This window comes from Vipera berus (genome assembly GCF_964194415.1).
Source record: "Vipera berus genome assembly, chromosome: 2".
NCBI lineage: Eukaryota > Metazoa > Chordata > Lepidosauria > Squamata > Viperidae > Vipera > Vipera berus.
This window is the reverse complement of record NC_138203.1, coordinates 118,478,794-118,498,285: the sequence shown is the minus strand read 5'-3', so window position 1 is coordinate 118,498,285 and position 19,492 is coordinate 118,478,794. Positions and strand designations below refer to the sequence as shown.

The 19,492-nt window shown below is 37.9% G+C and overlaps 1 protein-coding gene across 2 annotated transcripts; it reads left to right on the top strand.

Annotated features, from left to right (window-relative positions):
* The first annotated feature begins 816 nt into the window (after positions 1–816).
* ALKBH7 (alkB homolog 7) lies at positions 817–11,514 on the top strand. Of its 2 annotated transcripts, none has more exons than XM_081318465.1 (4): positions 817–1,367; positions 5,261–5,434; positions 9,282–9,406; positions 10,913–11,514. In XM_081318465.1, exons 1-4 carry the CDS (start codon positions 1,092–1,094, stop codon positions 11,046–11,048), a joined length of 711 nt encoding a protein of 236 aa, XP_081174591.1. In that variant the 5' UTR covers positions 817–1,091; the 3' UTR covers positions 11,049–11,514. The 2 variants fall into 2 exon arrangements, with proteins under 2 accessions (XP_081174591.1, XP_081174592.1); XM_081318466.1 differs by having other exon boundaries at positions 10,819–10,930.
* Positions 11,515–19,492: the final 7,978 nt, after the last annotated feature.

Below are 19,492 nucleotides of genomic sequence, written 5' to 3'. Positions count from 1 at the left end.
CTCTCCATTCCTTTAAAAATGGTGATTTCCATACTGATGAGGTTCTTGATGATAAAACTAAGCAAAGTCTTTTAATTCAATGGCATGTTTCTGTTTTCACAATAATGTGGGGAACAATGAAGAGCAATTGAGGCCTCAAGGATTTTTGCCTTGAATTTTACATTCATGAAAATGAAGTTCATCTGCACTTCAAACTAACTGGATGAGAGATTGCTCAAATTTACCCATTCCTATCCAAATTTTAGAAAGAAAAATATTTAAACAGGCAAAAAAAGATAATTGCAAAATCCCTGCCATTCAATATACAGCTTGAACCTCTGTGTTTTCCTACAAAATAAGACTGCTCAAAGAGGTGATCACCAAAGGCTTAATTAACCTTTTTTTAAAAAAACACAACTGAATCCAATTTATGTCTTATCACAGTAGGTTAAAATGACACTGCCCAGTTTACAGTTAAGTGTATCATGTGAACATATCTGTGACTCCTATATTACTGGATAAGTACAGGTAGTCCTTGACTTACAGCAGTTCACTGAGTGACCGTTCAAAGTTACAATGGCACTCACACTTATGACTGTGAAATGATTTACATTCAGATGTTTGACAACTGACACATTTATGACGGTTTCAGTGTCCCAGAGTCATGTGATCCCCTTTTGCATCCTTCTGACAAGTTAATGGGGAAGCCAGATTCACTTAACAAACATGTCACTAACTTAACAACTGCAGTGATTCACTTAACAAATGTGGTAAAAAAGTCATAAAATGGGGCAAAACTCACTTTTTTCACTTAGCAACATAAATTTTGGGCTCAATTGTGATGGCAAGCTGAGGGCTACCAAGATCTCTAATTGTTCTAAGTGCCAGGATGACTAGGCCAATTGCCGTCTCTTCATGTGATGTGTAGACACCATCACAGATAACTTTCCAGCCGCTCTTCTGACTCCAGGTAAGAAAGGCACCTTGAAGTATGTTTTGCGCCACGTGGGCTCCTTTGCTTTTACGCCAAAGCAGAACGTCAGTATGCAAATGAACGGAGGTCGGCCCATCATGCACTGCGGGCGCTTTAATTTCCCGGTGCCCTACCTGCGATGCCGGCGCGCGGTCAGATTGCCGGGCGACGGTTGCTGCGTCTTCTGTCGCGACCCGCGCCAGCGCCTCGGGCCTTCTGCGCGGCGGAGGAGGCGCAGCCGCGGCCCTTGCCGGCCGAGGTCCGCGCGTCGAGCGAGGCGCTCTGGCGAAAGCTGCAGGCCGGCGGCGCTTCGGTGACGCCGGACTTCATTAGCGAGGAAGAGGAGGCGTTGCTGGCTCAGGAGCTGGAGCCGCAGCTGCGCCGACACCGCTATCAAGACGAGCATTGGGACGGGGTGGGTGGCTCTGCGTGGCTTGGAGGAAAACTCAGTGGGGCTCCTTGGCCCGATATTGACACTGAAGTGTGGTTGGCTTAGGATCGGCTTCGTGTTTTGTGTGAGCCTCCTTACTGACCCTTGCGCCGTTTATGAGTGCAGTGGCTTATTCAACAAATCAGTTATCGGAATGTTTCAAGCTTCCTAGTTTAGAACATATGTGGAGAGAGCAAGTAGAGCCAGGGGTCTTCAAACTCGGCCCTTTTATGATTCATGGACTTCAACTCCCAGAATTCCTCAGCCAGCATGCCTGGCTGAGGAATTCTGGGAGTTGAAGTCCAAGAGTCATAAAAGGGCCGAGTTTGAAGACCCCTGAAGTAGACTTAATGGATCTTATTAAACACGCATAGGGGTTCCCAAATTAACCACACGTTGTGGGCTTACACAGCATACTATAGTAAACCACAAACAAGCCTTTTGGATTACTTTGCCCAATACATTAGGTTAAAATAATGTTAGCTAGTTTGTGGTTTATTGTGCCTTGTGAAGATGATGAATATTGGGTATTGTCATAAGATGGGAAGGTGGGCATTCTAGTTTTTGTAAGAAGGGACAATATTACTATGTGGAACAACATAAAGGAGATATCTTGACCTCCCTATTTAAAAATAGTATGCTTTGTATCCCAAATATGATACAAACTGTTGTACTCTACTATTATATAGCCATTCTAGCCTGATATTGTTTTTACTTGTTTCTTTTCTCACTGGAAATGGTAGGATTGATAGTCTGGGCATGAATACTTCCTCTGAATTTTGATTTCTTGCATTCGTCTGCTACTGGCTGCTGTTGGGTGAAGCTACTGAAAGCTATTTGCTTCCATTGGTAATATGCTAATAAGCATGTCTTTGATGCTGGTTGTTATGATGCTACAGCAGGAAACTGCATATGTTGTGGGCTTCTCAAGGGTTTCTGATTATTATGCTGGGAGACTGCACTCATCATTATGTAAGTTTTTAATTTTGCCTGAATTATCATTTGTGCCTAAGACATGGACAATATAAATAACAGTTTACTTAAGGTTCAGTAATTCAGAATAATCATAAATATATCATCCTGATATTGTGCTGTTTGTGGATTAGAAATATAAGTATCCACTGAACAAGGTTGGGATATGACAATTGCAGCCAATCTTGCCTACATGGTAAGTTTTTTCATTACTTGATTAGTGTTGGATAAAATTATATATTTTTCATTTAAATATCCTTTTAATGAATTTGGCTCAGATGTTTAATTGCCATTCATTTGTAAACTCAAGTATGTGTTTAGACAATGAATAAAATTTTAACTTGAAGTATTCTTAGCCTACCTTAAAGTTTATTTCATGTATCCTTTTTATGTGAAGTATTTTGAAAATACAAACCAAGCAGTTTTATGCAAACTATTAAATAAAATATATCTAGGCTATATCTTACTGGTGTGAACTAGCTCTTTACTAATAAATCAGGATGTGAATATTAGATCCCTTGTATTAAATTCCTTTATTGAAACGCATTGTGTTCCTTCATTTGCAAATAAATGCACAGATCAGTTCTTTAATCTGTACTCTCCCTCTCCTCTCATCTCCTACCCAGTGCTTTTTTTGTAAAAGAAAAAGGTGCCGGAACTCACACATGTCATACAACCCATCTTGCCTATCCTACAAGGTTCCATCCAAAAAAGGTGCCGGAACTCCGTTCTGAGCGTTCTATGAGGAAAAAAAGCCCTGCTCCTACCCAACTTTTCTCTTCACAATAAAAACAGCTTTTTAAATGATTCAATAATACATGAGTCTGTACTGTAATCATTTATTGTAATACTATGTCCATTTCTTACAAACCATATACCGGTATTTGTTGGCATTTGATCAATCAAACCTGATAGTTTTGGTGCAGGTTATTTCTATAGCAAGGACTGTTCTTTTCTATATTACCTAACTACTGGGTAAAGATGAAATAAAACCTGTTGGTTCATGGAAAATCCCAGTCCTTGACTGAGTTCACACATGCTAAATTATGGTTTGTTTAGAAATAAGTTAATAAAGCTGCAGTTGTTTGGGTTTGTTTAACATAATAAGCCACATTAAGAAAAGCCAAACCACAGTATAGTGGGATGGGTGACCCCAGAATGTTAGATGAATGCTATCAAGTTGTCCACATTTCACATCTTTCTTTAGAATAAGATGGTACCATATTTTCAAACTGATTACTCAGTATTTGATTATGAGGTGTTTCAATTGAAATATGTATGTGAGGCAATGTAAAAAGGTTATTGATGATATTTGGTGTTTTATCATTGATTAGCATGAGATTCTTTCCCCCCCAATATTTTATTAATTTTTTATAGTCACAGATCCTTAATATTTTATCAGCAACATATTGTCTGGGTTCCAATGTTTAGTTTATTAATACATGTTAAACTCCTTTCTACCTCGTTTTTCTAGCCATTGATAAAATGTATCCCATGTTCTAAAGTAATCTGAATCTTCTTTCTCTTTCATTTTTAGAGTCAGTCTGTCCATTTTTGCACAATCTAAAATTTTCTTAATTATCTCTTCCTCTGCTGGTAATTCTTCATCCTTCCAATGTTGAGCAAATACAATTCTCGCTGCAGTTAATACACGTAACATTAAATATTCACATCCCTTCTCATAATTTCCTACAATTATACCTAACAAAAATAATTCTGGCTTAAAATCTATGTGTTTTTTAGTCATTTTCTCTAACCGTATATGTATTCTTGACCAAAATCTTTTGGCTTTAGGGCATGTCCACCAAAGATGATGATATGTGCCTGGTTTTTGTCTACATCTCCAACAATTGCTAGACATATTTTTAAACATTTTCGCTAACCTCACAGGTATTAAGTGCCATCTGTAGAACATTTTGTATAGGTTTTCTTCGTAAGTCACCACCTTTGTATTTTAGAATTTATTTCCCAAAGACTTTGTCAGTTTTCTAACTATGTTATCCCCAAAGTTTTTTGCCCATGTTATCATTGTTTCTTTAACTTGTTCCTCTTCCATCTTTAAACTTAACATATACTTATACAGTTTCTTGATCAATTTTTCATCTGATGTCAATAATATCTGGTCAAATTCTATCAGTTCTTTATAAAATCTAGATATTTTAGCATCTTTTTCATATCTCATTTGAATTTGCAAGTGTGGCCACCATGACACTCTTTTAGTTCTTGTCTGGGTTTTAGTTTCCCTTTCAGTATTCAAAATGTCTTTATAGGCCACAATTTTCTCATAGTTAATTAAGTATGGGTGAACATTGTTCAACATTCCATTGTTGAAGCCATCCAGATATTTTCATGTAGATTTTTGCTTTTACTTTTTCCCATTCTAGAAGAACTGTGTTTCTTATGTAGTGGTTTTGAAAGTATGTATTTTATTCTTCCAATACCATGAGAAGGCATGCCATCCGAGTTGTAGGTCATGCCCCTCTAGGTATAGTAATCTTTTATCTCTAAGAACTATCCATGCTTTTAACCAAGTTAATACAGATGCTTGATAATATAAAGCCCAATCTGGCAGGCCAAATCCTCCATTTTATTTTGCTTCTTGTAGCATTTTCAATCTAATTCTAGCTTTTTTTCCTTGCCAAATAATTTTCAAAATCAGTGTATTGAATTCATTAAAAAAAATCCCCCCCCCCGTTTTATAGGTATTTAATTATGAGGTGTTTCAACTGAAATATGTATGTGAGGCAATGTAAAAAGGTTATCCACGACATTTCGTGTTTTACCACAGTGATTAGCATGAAATTCTGTAGTCATCACAGGAGTGCATATATATGGGTGATCAAACATGTACATAGCTATCTAATTTTTTTTCTGGATATTCATGCCATCTCTTTTCATTCTTGTAGGCTATTCATAAGTATCGGGAGACAGAAAAATCATACTGGAGCAAAGAGTGTCATGAGATCTTACAACGAGTCCGGAGTACTGCTTTTCCCCCAGGAGTACCACAGCTCACTCAAGTCCATGTCCTGGATTTGGATAAAACTGGCTACATAAAGCCTCATGTAGACAGTGTCAAGGTAAGATAGCATAGAATCTACAGATGACTAGAAAGTGTTCTTTTGTAGTTTTTCTGGTAGTTTCATAGAATTGCATGACGGACCTTGGAGGAAGATTTGATAAGTTGTGGCACATACAATAAAACCTTTTTATTGCGATTTATTTCAAAATGACATTTTTACTATTCCTGGGAAAGTTGGTTTTGTTCTTTAACTTGAATTGTTGATTGTTAAGAAATTCTCATTGGGAAAAGGTGAATCGTTTACTTTTGGGAAAGTTATATAATATGAGTGTTTTGGCTGAATTTCTGGAACTTCCTCCAATATCAGTACAGGCCTTTTCAACCAATGGTACGCATACCTGGCAGGTGGTACGCAACCCCTAGCCAAGTATAGTGGGGGAGGGAACGAGCTAAAGCAGTGCTGCACAGGCCTGGAGGAGATCAGCTGGAGCTGCAGGGCTCAGCAGAAACCCTAGGAACTGCCCTTGCAGCTGCATGCTGGTTGGAGCTTCCGGCGCACCCGGAAGAGAAGAGGAGGAGGAGGGCAGAGAGAGGAGAAGCTCTAAAAGGAGCAGGTTTTCACGGGAGAAGCAGAGGAAAAAAACACGGAGGAAGAGAGAGAAGAAGCTTTTATTGGTGAAGTGGTAGAGAGAGGGGCTTTTGCGAGCAAAGGGTGAAAAGGCTTTTGTGAGCAAAGTGAGTGAGTGAGCAAGCGAAAGGCTTTTGCAAGCAGAGTGAGAGAGCGATAGGCTTTTGCGAGCAAAGCATGAAAGGGAAAAGTGAGGGGGAGAAGGCAAAAAGAAGAAAAGGCATTGACTTCTGACTTCCTCTGTTGCAGTAGAATGAAGCATTAACATTGAATCTCAACTTTTTTATTTTTCCATAATAAGCATTAACATTGAATTATTTTTCCATGATATTATAAACTAGCCATTTCTACAACAACAAATTAATCTTACCAGTAAAGTCCAACTCCCCCCCCCCTTTTTTTTAGTCATCAAGTTTTTCACACCTTGCTAAGCACTGTTGGTACTCGAACATTGTCATGTCCTAAAAGTGGTATAATATGTGAAAAGGTTGAAAAGCCCTGCCCTAGTAGACTTTAGCATAAGCAAGCCTGTTTTCCCTGAAGGATATATAGGCATCTGTCCTTTGAGAAGAAACACCTGAGATGCCATTGCTGCCATTTTAATCCTAGTAGTCAATGCAGGACTGAATGATATATACTTGCTTTTTTAATGTCTTCTAGATGCATTGGACTTTAGTTCTTATAATCTCTGGCCAGCATCAATACAGCTTGACCTCATCAGGTTGGAAGATTATTTCATAAATTTGCTTGGCAATGGCAAAGTGTATTCTAACCTTGATCCAAATGAAAACAGCAGCAGTTTTAGAAATTAATCAGATTAAGCAAGAAGAGATCCCAGAAACGAGCTTTAAGTTGAAGAGATGATTCTTGAAGGTGGTGCAAGAATCCATTAATTTTTAGCAGTGTCCTTAAATTCAGTTTGTCTATGGAGAGTCTCAGTCATCCAGACCATGGTTGTCCCAAAGTTTTCAAAGTTAACTGGGCTTTCTTTTTCCTTGAAGACATTTTGCTTCTCATCCAATAAGTTTGTTCAGTTTTGACTGAATGGTGAAGGATGGAAGAATTTATATTCCTTGTGGTCATCTGGTTTATAGCACTGTTTCTGAGAGTTGTTGAGGTCACTTGGAGGTTTATCTGTGCCCTCAAAGTCATTGAAAGGACTATGTTGTAAACAGGAGATAGGTGGTGTTGTACCTCTCCCCCTCTGTTGAGAGAGGGCTGTTCAATCTTAATATAGATCAGGGGTCTTCAAACTTGGCCCTTTTATGACTTGTGGACTTCAGCTCCCAGAATTCCTCAGCCAGCATTGCTGGCTGAGGAATTCTGGGAGCTGAAGTCCACAAGTCATAAAAGGGCCAAGTTTGAAGACCCCTGATATAGATGGTGGTTTTTTTATTGAATTTTATAGGGTTGGGGATAAAATAGGATCGGGATAGGGAATAAGGTTTAGGGTGGGGTAGGATCAGGATTGGGATTAGGACAGAATTGGAGTCAACATTGGGGTTGTCCCCAAAAAACATTTTCAATCTTTAGCAAACAAGCTATTGTCCAGGTATATATGTTCAATTAACAATAGTTAGTATAGCAATAGATAACTGTGGTAAATGTAATAAACGATAATCAAAACCAGTTAGTCAATACATATCGTTATTCTTAATAATGTATATTCAAAATAACATAGCACATTTATTTCTCACTAGTTCGTTTCCCTAAACATTGGTAAAAATTATCCCATGTTCTATAGTAAATATATAGATGGTCTTTTTGACCCATCTTTCAATCCAGTGGCTCTCTCCAGAATGTGGACTTTGCTGTCTTCTAAAGAGTGACCTTTGTCTTTCAACATTGTCTTTACAACACAATCCTTTCTGTAGTTTCAAGAAAGTTCCACACCAATTTGCACTATCCAGGTGGCCCTGAGGGCACAGGTAAACCTCCAAGTGGCCTCAATGACTCTCAGAAAGGGTGCTAACGACCAATGACTGCATGGAATATAAATCCTTCTATCCCCCATTATTTAGTCAGAATTGAAGAAGTGAAATGTCTTCAAGAAAAAAACAAAGTCCAGTTGCCTTTTGAAAAAGCACTTTGGGGACTTAAATTCAGATTGCTTTTTAATGAGAAAAGCAGTTGGCTTTGTTATTATATTCATGTATAATATACTAGTGACCCTTAGTTGTTAAGTTTAAGTCCTTCCTGAAGTAGTAAATTTATATTTGGACAATAGAATTTCAGTCTACAGGTGAGATTCATGTAAAGAAATGCTTTTCTGTGCAAAACAATGCCCTGAAATGCAGTATTATCTCTGTAAGCGTGAAGGGTTCGAGCTAGTAGTCCTCCTTATATTCCATATCTATTTGTGTATCTACCTCCACAGAATTTGTGAACTTCCATATGCAACTTCAATTTAGTCAGTGTTTTATAAATTTAAACAAATCTCATTGACAACTAGACTCATCCATTCCTGTGTGGATTGATTGTTCTGATAAGGAGATTGTCTAATTGCATAATAAATCAGCTGTCCACTCCTATACATACCTACACAGAAGTAAGACCCATCTTTGACAGCATGAAAATTTATTTATTTATTATTATTTATTATTTTTACTTCTATACCGCCCTATTCCCACAGGACTCAGGGCGGTTTACAGGGCAATTAAAACATACAATACAAAAGTTAAAATAAATTTAAAACAAGTAATTAAATTTAAGCCCCAAAATTAAAACTTTAAAACCCAATTAATGTGATTTAGTCACTGGAAAAAAAGTCTGTAAATTTGGTATCTTGCTCCTTGTATTCATGTCATGAATCTGATGGCAAGTCTTTCCACCCCACAGTGCCCTAGTATTGTTTTTTTCCTAAGTGATAGAAAAAGAATGTCTGTCCAATTGCAACATGAAACTTGGGCCAACTTTTATGTCATAATAATAATAATAATAATAATAATAATAATAATAATAATAATAATAATAATAATAATAATAATAATAAAACAACCTTTATTGTCAAAGTACAACATGTGTACATTGAGATTAGCTGAGCCTCCCCCCCGTGCTCTCTCCCCCCAACACACAGTGACAACAAACCCTCCATCCCACCACACTATGTGAACCAACTACACCACACACCGGCCTCCCAAGTCAATTCTGCATAAGATTATGTTATTATTATATATATATTATATATATGCATAATATTATGTTATAATATTAGTTAATAAGTGATAGAAAATTTGTATTATTCTAGTCCCATAATGTTTATATTTCCTTTTCCTAGTTCTGTGGCTGCACCATTGCAGGCCTGTCCCTCCTGTCTTCAAGTGTAATGCACCTGGTTAGTGAACAGAATCCACAGGACTGGCTGGATCTTCTGCTGGAGCGCCGATCTCTCTATATTCTTAGGTAATAAAAATTGCTTAGTTAAATAATCAGGCTAGGTGACTAGCTTTTTGTTTTCTGGTAGTGACTAACTAGATGCTTCTGTGATTGTGGTTTTCAGAGATACACTGTTTCTCTATATGCAGTCCTGTGTAGCTAGTGTATCTAGTAGCCTCTGATAGACTAATTCTTCCATGATATCCTTCACCATCACTTTTTGGAATGTATTCTATTCCCAAGATCAGTCCTGGATTCAACATATATTCTATGCTGCAACTATTAAGAACACAAATTCTACCTTTTATAGGCTCAAAGTAAACTAATTAAAGAATTCTTTGAGTAATGTCTGCTCCTCCATCAGTTTGAGACATACCGACATTAGATAGAGATTTCAATTTTTTTTAAATTCCATTTATATCCCGCCCTTCTCCGAAGACTCAGGGCGGCTTACAAGCTTAGCAGTAGCCTTCATTCTATGTATATGCCTGCTTATTAGGGCTTTCATACACCCCCCAAGCGGCATTATTACAAAGTCAGCTTAATTGCCCCCAACAATCTGGGTCCTCATTTTACCTACCTCGGAAGGATGGAAGGCTGAGTCAACCTTGAGCCTGGTGAGATGCGAACCTGCACTAATTGCAGGCAGCTGGTGTTACTTAAGGAGGCATTAGCCCACTGCTCCACCAAGGCTCTTTAATTAAGAGTAATGAATCAAATGCATTGATTTTTCTCCATAAATATGAGAAATAGTTCCTTCCATTGCCATAGTTGTACATTATCTTATTGAACCTGGCACTCTTCTAATATTTTAGCTTACAACTTCTATCAGCCCTGATACTGACCATATTAGTTATGTTTAATAGGAGCTGTGTTCAGTGAATTCAGCAGGAAAGTGCTGTTAAGCATATGGAAAAATGAGCCAATTTATATATATATTATATATAAAGAAAATTATAATTCTCTATGACAAGTATGCAGCTTCATGAGCCTTGAGCTTGTACACATCACCTTTCCCTCCTCTGTGAAGGGAGGAGTAGTTTAGAAATGTCTATTTCTTTTATTAATAAATCATGGTACCCTGTTACATCAAAACCTAAGGAACAGTGGTTTGTTAGAATAAAACAAAATCAAGCTGTAATTTAACATTTGGGATTCTTCTGTCAGATTGCAGTTCCATAACTTTGGAATGTAATAGAAATCTGCTTTGTTCAATAAGAAGGAGATTGTGTTGCTTCCTTGTAAGTGCCTGGTACTTAAGACTTGTCCATGAAATATCTAATTTGATTATAGCTTACAGAAATTAATGAGGAGCCATAGCCGTACATATACATGAAATAGTCTGGGTATTCACTGTGAACAGAACTAGAGATACTTTTAAGAAATGCAGAAAGAACTAAGCCAGTGTTTTGTTTCTGAATCATGAGTCTTCTTTTCAGACTCTTAATTGTGCATGGCATCAATTGGGACAAAACTATTTTCCAAGTCATGTTAACCTACTGATGTCTTCTCTAATGTCTTCTTTGAATAAAGAGGGCCCGCTCGTTATGAATTCACTCATGAAATTCTTAAAGATGAGGAGTCCTTTTTCGATGGAAGGAAGGTCGCCAGGGAACGAAGGATCTCTGTCATCTGTCGAAACCTGCCCTTACCATCAGACCCATCATAGAACTGCCAAGTGATCCTGTGACGGCTAACTGTTGCTCCCGGGTGGAATTTAGTTTGTTGTCCAATTGACACGGTCTTTCTGAAGAAATTTCTCTGACCTGCTTTTCCGCAGAACTTTGGTTTTCTGTCCAACAGTAAACGATGGAAGCGTTCCTCCATGCCGTCAAGGGAGCCTAAAAGTGTACATCGTCTAAGAAAGTGTTCTGCCTCTCAAACTTAACAGGCAGGAAGAAGGAAATATGCCACAATTTGTCCAATTAGACCTAACTAAAATGAACCACAACACTGCTAATCTCAGGGAACAACATTTTTTTTCCTATATTGTGTGTTGCTGCAAACATAGATGGGAAGAAATTAAGAATTGAAATGTACAGGTTTAGTTTTAGGGGATTATCAGTATATTGTAATTTTTAAATTATCCTTTAATTGCTTTTCCAGTTACTGAACTATTAAACATTGTTCTCTTCTCTGCTCATTATTTAGTATCACACCTGCTGAGCCTCAAAATAGTGAACTTGGCAAAACAGATAGATGTTCTCCAGTGCTATTAATTCTTTCTAAAAGAGGTTGGCTGAAAAAAGAGAATTACATCTTTGATGCTTGTGGCCATCAAATATGTAGATGAGAGCAGGGCTTAAGCTAATTGCACTATTATTTTTTTATAAATGTGTTGCCAATTTTTTGAATGGTAAAAAAAATACTTGAATTTTGAATTTTCTCACAATTGATGCTGAAACTGAATATGTTATTATTTCTGTGAATTAAATAATGTCAAATTGATTCTGATAGGTGTCATAAGCATAAGATCAGCTTTAACATTTAGGTATCTAAAAATAAATGAAAAAGCTAAGTTGGAGTATCTCTAAATGAGAATTTGACTGTCGTGGGTATTCAGTGAGTGGGAATAGGAGAAATCTCCACATTTTGGCTTGCAGCATCAAAATATTGAAGAGAAAAGAGCTAAAATGAAGAAGTGGAGGACAGGTCAGTCTTGATTATAAAAAAGGAAGTGTTGAGGAATGTGGAAATAAATAGCACTTACCGGTATCTAATCTTTGAATGATTTGGGATGTAAAATATGAAAAGACTAGGGCTGAATCTGTGGTCTATTGCTCAAGACTAGAATCCAGTTCTATTTACAACCAGGAACACCTGACTCTGAATGGCTCTATCTGTTCTTTATGTTTCTTTTTTATTCCTCTCTCCATTTCCTAAAAAAAAATAAACCTCTTGAAGCCCTAAGTTATATCTCCGCAGTATTCTTGACAATCTCTGTAGCGCACCCTTATGTTGCTAAACAAAAAAATGGCTCAGAAAGCTTTGTTGGGATTACTGAACGGTGTTTTGTTTTCAAAAAGAAGTACTATATGTCTTTTGCAAAAAATATAGGTATGTGGCTTTAGTCTGATGTTTACTGCTTATTTTCATGATAGTTTGAATGACTATCAGTAATCAACATTAAGATGTTTGGGGCATCAGTAATGCAAATAATGCAAAAAAAATCACAATGAATAATCCTGACCCGAGAACTGGAGGTACTGTTTTTGTCCTTGCTTTACTTTTATTTTATTTTATTTACACCAGTATGTACATATCATTCATAATACAAGTTTGAGACTAATAACCTCAGCTTTCCAAGAGAAGAAATTGACAGATAAATTAAAAACAATAACAAGGGGGAGCTCAAATTGGGAAGAAACATGGCAAATGGCAGACGCTCCTTGAATTCAGGAAAGAAAGAAATAACTTAGAAATAACCCATAAATATTTTGAACGGTTGCCTGAGCCTTTCAGATTTAAATTAGACAGGATTCAGTCAAGCCAGCAATGTGTTTAAATGAAGTATATCTGGAAAGAGAGGGAAAGGGCTGATACAGTAGATTATATGCCCAGTTTAAGAAGGTACTACTTCTTGGTTCCTGGTAAGTATGGATTATTCTGTAGAGTTGCTCTGTGCTTGAAGCGAAGGATGTAGACATCATGTGGTGGGGTTTCTTGCAGTTCTTTCTCTTAAAAGCTTGTGTAAGCGTCAAGGGCTGGATTGAGATAAAATACCATAATGGAATACTGTTCTATAGCTAAATATACAATCATGCTTTGCTAAGTCTCTGCATCCATTCCCCCCTTCACAGCCATCAGCCCACACAACTGCAAGCAGAGGCTGAGAGTTTCTCCACTTCGTGCCACTGGTGGCTGTCATCTAGAAAAGCGACATTCTCATAGTGTATAGGACGACAGCAGGGGTTTCCCAATGCTGGGATCTCACTCTTCTGCAACAGAATTGAAAGGGTCAGGTCATGATTGTTGTGTGCCTTGGGACAGGTCCCACTACAATACTTGAAAAGGATGGTCTCCTCAGAGTTGTAGCCCAAGCTTAAATCTTTGATACGAACCAGCAGACTTCGTAATTGACATTCTTGTTCCTCAGGTCTCTCCCACGTATGCCTCTTTGGACGGATCCTGGCTAGGCCACAGAACAGTGGGGTTGAGCGGTTTAAAGACTTGTTCTGGAGAGCTGTGGCACTGGTGAATGTTCCTTTAAAGGACTGTGTTTCTGTAATGAGAGGAAGAGAGAAGTAGAATGAAAAGAAGAATGGACATCATCTTACATAATCCTTTGTTGGCGCTACTTTGAATAGGAGCACTAGCCATTAGTAGATTGAAGCATCTAAAATGTTTAGGCCTTATATTCTGTCCTGGAAAGGATTGTATATGTATTGTTCTGAAAGTGTGTAAGTTTGAGAGTTGAAAATAATTCATCTTGCTTGTGTATAATACATCAGCATTTTGCCCTTGCTTGGTTGGATTAGAATAACCAAAGAAATCGAATTCTGGTTGGTGGATAGACTCAACCACAGTATTTTGATGCTTGCAATACAAAGTCCAAGTTCTCTTCCCTTAGCACAGTAGATAAGAATAAGAAATGGGATAAGACACAGAGGATACTTCCTTATCAGGTAATAGTTCTAAGTTCTGTGCATCTGTTTTGTCTTTTCATTATTGTTTTGTGGAAAAGAAAACTGGAAAAAGAGATGGGAACAGAACATGTAGTCAGGAACAACATAAAGCAGTGTGAGTGTATAATAAATAACATTTGGCAACACCTTCAGACATTTTTCTATTAATGTTAGTGTAGTCATACCTTAATATAGTTAGTACTTTCTCAATCTGTGATGAATTACTGTTAATGTCTGATATCTCTGAATAAAACAGGAAACACCATAGAGAGTAGTAGAAAAAGATTATGAAGAGCTAATGCCTAGTAATAGTCTGTGTGGTCCAATTATCTGACCTAGAGCAATGCAGTTTACATGCTCCAAAGTAGAAATATTCAGTGGATTAATCCATATGCAGACTGCTTTAGAATTGCTAATTAAGATATTAATTAGCAATGGGCTCTATTCTGGGCCCAGTACTCTGGATAGGAGGATAGATGGGGAACGTATCAAATTTGCAGACAACACCAAGCTGGCAGAAGATAGGCTTAAGACAGGGCTCTTCAACCTTTCCAGGCTCGCGGACTGGAAGGAGAGCAACTTCAAAATTGATGCATGTGCATGCATGGGGCCACATACACTGGCAGTGCACTACTGGCCCCGTTTACATATGTGCTGGTGCCATGCACATGCACAAACAGCCACACACCCCTCCCCCCCGCGGCATCTGGCTTAAGTTACAGAAGGATCTTGACAGACGTGAACATTGGGCGCTATCTAGCAAAATGAAATTCAATGGTGAAAAAAGTAAGGTTCTACATTTAGGCAAGAAAAACCAAATACACAGGTATAGTAGGGGATACCTTGCTCAATAGTAGCAACTGCGAGAAGGATCTTGGAGTCCTAGTGGACAATCACTTAAATATGAGCCAGTAGTATGCTGCAGCTGCCCAAAAACCCAAAGCGGTTCTAGGCTGCATTAACAGGGATAGAATCAAGATTATGTGAAGTTTTAGTACCACTTTACAATGCTTTGGTAAGGCCACACTTGGAATACTGCATCCAGTTTTGGTCAACACGCTGTAAAAAAGATGTTGAGACTCTAGGATGAGTACAGAGAAGAGCAACAAAGATGATTAGGGGACTGGAGGCTAAAACATATAAAGAACGATAGCTGGAATTGGGTATGTCTAGTTTAATGAAGAGAAGGGTGAGGGGTGACATGATAGCAGTGTTCCAATATCTCAGGGGCTGCCACAAAGAAGAGGGAGTCAAGCTATTCTCCAAAGCACCTGAAAGCAGGACAAGAAGCAACGGATGGAAACTAGTCAAGGAGAGAAGCAACCTAGAACTAAGGAGAAATTTCCTGACAGAACAATTAACCAGTGGAACAACCTGCCTCCAGAAGTGGTGAATGCTCCAACACTGGAAGTTTTTAAGAAGAGACTGGACAGCCATTTGTCTGAAATAGTATAAGGTTTCCTGCCTGAGCAGAGGTTGGACTAGAAGACCTCGAGGTCCCTTCCAACCACCAACACCTCCTCCTCCTCCTCCTCCTCCTCCTCATTGTTGTTGTTATTATTATTATTATTATTATTATTATTATTATTATTATTATTATTATTATTATTATTATTATCATCATCATCATCATCATCATCATCATTATTCACACAGTCAGCCAGATGTTCAGACTGGATTTGGCATTTTTGTCTACCTATCGAGTCCTTACCAAGGACCTGAGATAGGCAGATGTGGATGTTTGATGGTATTACAGATATCGTTGCAAGATGGAAGCAGTTCCTAGTAAGGCCACCTTTTGCAACTGACTAATGGCGAATTTGTCAATGACAATGGTGTTCAAGTGGTGCTCCAGTTGTTTGGGGATTGCACCCAAGGCGCCTATTACTAATGGTACTACTCTTACTTGCCTTTGCCACACTTTCTATTTCTATTTGTAGGTATTTGTATTTTGTTATCTTCTGCATTTCTTTCTCGTCTATTCTGCTGTCTCCGGGCACTGCCACGTCCACTATATTATTATTATTATTATTATTATTATTATTATTATTATTATTATTATTATTATTATTATTATTATTATTCAAATGATTAGCTTTTGCCTTTTAGGACCAACCATTAACATTAAAGGAACAAACAGTCAAGAAATATGCTGGAAACTATAACTTGATAGTGTAGCAATGAAGGCCTGGAGAAAATACTTGGATGACATGATGTACAAAGATTAGAATAGTTCAAGTAATAGTATTCCCTATGACAATCTATGGAAGTGAAAATTGGATTTTGAAGAAGCAGGACTGAAAGAGTATTAACGCTTTTGAGCTGTGGTGTTAGAAAAGATTCCTGACAATACAGCCAAAGAAACAAAAAGTTATCAAACAAATAAAAAAGGCTTGTTTTTCTAGATAAGGCTGTATTACTGGGATGGTGGAATGAAAGAGAGAAAGATGATGAATGGATTCAGTTCAAGTGGTGATGGTGTACCATTGGAAGACCTGAAAACCAGGCAACTAGATAACATTATGGAAAAAAATCTACCCATATACAGTACTTGCTGAGTTAACACCAACTTGATGTCACATAAATCAGTCAATCAAATTTGCACATGCTGCTCTTTCAGTGTCATTATTATGATATCATATCAAATCATATTATTAAGCAGGCTATCAAGAAAATAATTTTCATTTTTTTGCCTGTCTAAGAAAGGCAAAGTGAGGAGTTGGGTCAAGACAGCTAAAAAAGCCATCCTTACAAAGCTAAAATAAAAGTAATGAGCGTAGATTAGACTTTTAGGAATGGATTTAATCAGCAAAAATGGTACCAATGAAAGGGAAATGATTTGCATTCCTTTTTAATATTGTTATTTGAATAGTTCTCGAATCTTTTGGGGATATTCATTATTGAATCCTCAGTCTCATAGCATGGCTATCAATTTCTGTAATCAACAAAAAACATACAAAATAGGTTGTCTAATAATAGGGTGTCATTGCAGCATTTGTATAGTTTGAAGTTTTCAAAATATCTTCTTTCAGTTTTGTATCTATAATTATATTAATTCTTTAAAATAATTTTTGTTTCTTTTGTCGTGTAGTCTAGGCCACTTAGAGAGTTATGGCTAAGGTAAGATTGATACAAGAAATATAAACCTCATACTGCTAGAACCAAGGCTGGTATGTTGTTCCAGGTATTTAAAAAAGAAGCTACTCAGATATATAAAACAAGGGACATGAGTGGATCTAGTTTTGTAAAAAGGAAAAGCATAGATTTCTCAGCCTTGTTTCCAGTAGAAAGGGTCTAGAAGAATAGGGTCTGGAAGGAAAGGATGGCGATGGACAGGAAGCTTTTGTTGCTCTGAAAATCCACACCATCTCTGTTTTCATGTCACTGGATTGGTCTACATTTCTATCATTTTAGCTGTAGCCCACTTTATCTATCAAAAGCTGTCAGTTATCCTGTTAATAATATATAGGTAAAGGTAAAGGTTCCCCCGCACATGCCTGCTAGTCGTTTCCGACTCTAGGGGCCGGTGCTCATCTCCGTTTCAAAGCCGAAGAGCCAGCGCTTGTCCAAGGACGTCTCCGTGGTCATGTGGCCGGCATGACTAGATGCCAAAGGCGCACGGAACGCTGTTACCTTCCCACTGTAGTGGTCCCTATTTTTCTACTTGCATTTTTACGTGCTTTCGAACTGCTAGGTTGGCAGAAGCTGGGACGAGTAACAGGCGCTCACTCTGCTACGCGGCACTCGGGATTTGACCCGCCAAACTGCTGACCTTCTGATCGACAAGCTCAGCGTCCTAACCCACTGAGCCACCGCGTCCCTAATAATATATAACACACCTTATAAAGTGCATGTACCGTATTCTGAACTGTGAATAATGGATATCAACACACATCTATCTAATTGAGAGAATATCATAGAGTGTGTGCTTTTCCCTGTATGCCAAACATTTCCTTCAACTTTGTCTCCTTGGTATATCCAAACCCAAAGCACTCTGCCTAAAACTAGTGAAAAAGACAAAAAACAGAAGATGTCACTTTGTCACATTTTGAGAAACCTGTGGTCCCTCAGATATTATAGTTTTGAGCATTCCTAACTTTTGGCTATACTATGAGAGCTAATTCTAATTGTAACTCCACAATGCTTGGGGGTGAGGGTGATTGTGCATTCCCTATATCCCTGCTATATATAATCTTCATTGTGATACTTCACTTGTAAAAATTGCAGCTTGCTAAGAGCCTGCTGGAGATTTTAAATATATTTCTGTTCCTGAGATGAATACTAGTGTAGTAAAATTGTTTTTAACAAGAAGGAAAAAAAGAGAGAGAACTTTTTCCCCCTCATCTTCTAAGTACCATGATAAAATGAATAGAAATCTTGGTGTAGGAGTGATCTAAGACAATTCAATAGTTTTGCTTTATACGGTAAATGCTGGCTACTGATATTCTGATGCTGAAAGGTAATTTGGCAATTGATAACCTTTCCTTTAATTCATGCTATTTCCTGTTCCATTTACATTATTTATTTATTTGTTTGTTTGTTTGTTTGTTTGTTTGTTTGTTTCTATTTATATACCGCCCTTTTCCCGAAGGACTCCGGGCGGTTTACAGGGCAAATTAAAACAGTGCAATGTACAAATTAAAATAAAGTAAAATTAATAGCCCCCAAACAGTTTAAAATTTAAAATTTAAAACCTTAAAACCCCTCAGTCCAGGCCGTCTAAGTCAAAGTCAAATAGCCAAGTTTTTAGGTCCCGGCGATACGAGCGAAGGTCGGGGGCGATCCGGAGTTCCACAGGCAGCTGATTCCATAGGGCAGGCGCGCCCACCGAGAACGCTCTCCCCCTGGGGATCGCCCGCCGGCACTCCCTGACCTCCCCACACACCTAGCCACTCACCATGTTCTTGACCCTCTTGATTTTCTTGACTCTATTTCATTCTTACTTGGCCTTCCTTCCTCCTTCACCTGCCTTTCATGAAACATCCTTCTGCTTTCATTTAATGCAGCATTTAGATTGTTGCTATTACCATCTGTGCCCACTGTTTACCTCCCATGCCACTCTCTTTTTCCAGGAACATTTCAGCATCTTCTGTGACTTACAAATTGATGTTAGAGTGCACTCTATACTCCCATATTAGGTCTTTGAAAATCTTCTATGCAACTGTTGATGTAGACAGACTTCTGTAAAACTCAGAATATTAGCAATGTTCTGGAACATTATAGGGTTTGCGTTTACATGATGTACTTACCTTGGTTACTAAATTAACCCATTTCCATGTTCATGCAGTACGTTAAATACATTGTAAGCAGAATTTGCCCAATATATTATACCACAGAAAATTATAATGAAGTTAAAAAAAAAATAGCAAGCTGTAAATTAGGGAAATGCAGCCTCTTTGTCATCTTCTGACCTAATTTAATATGATGTGCCAACCCAGCCTGGAACTTTGCAGAAGAGGAGGTATTTAAACCCAGGCTGCTTAAATAT

Excerpts from the sequence above, each read along its gene's own strand:
- ALKBH7 (XM_081318465.1), top strand. The coding sequence starts at position 1,092 with ATGCCGGCGCGCGGTCAGATTGCCGGGCGACGGTTGCTGCGTCTTCTG. Across the intron at positions 5,435-9,281 it reads CTCATGTAGACAGTGTCAAG|TTCTGTGGCTGCACCATTGC; the intron begins GTAAGATAGCAT and ends TCCTTTTCCTAG. Across the intron at positions 9,407-10,912 it reads CGATCTCTCTATATTCTTAG|AGGGCCCGCTCGTTATGAAT; the intron begins GTAATAAAAATT and ends CTTTGAATAAAG.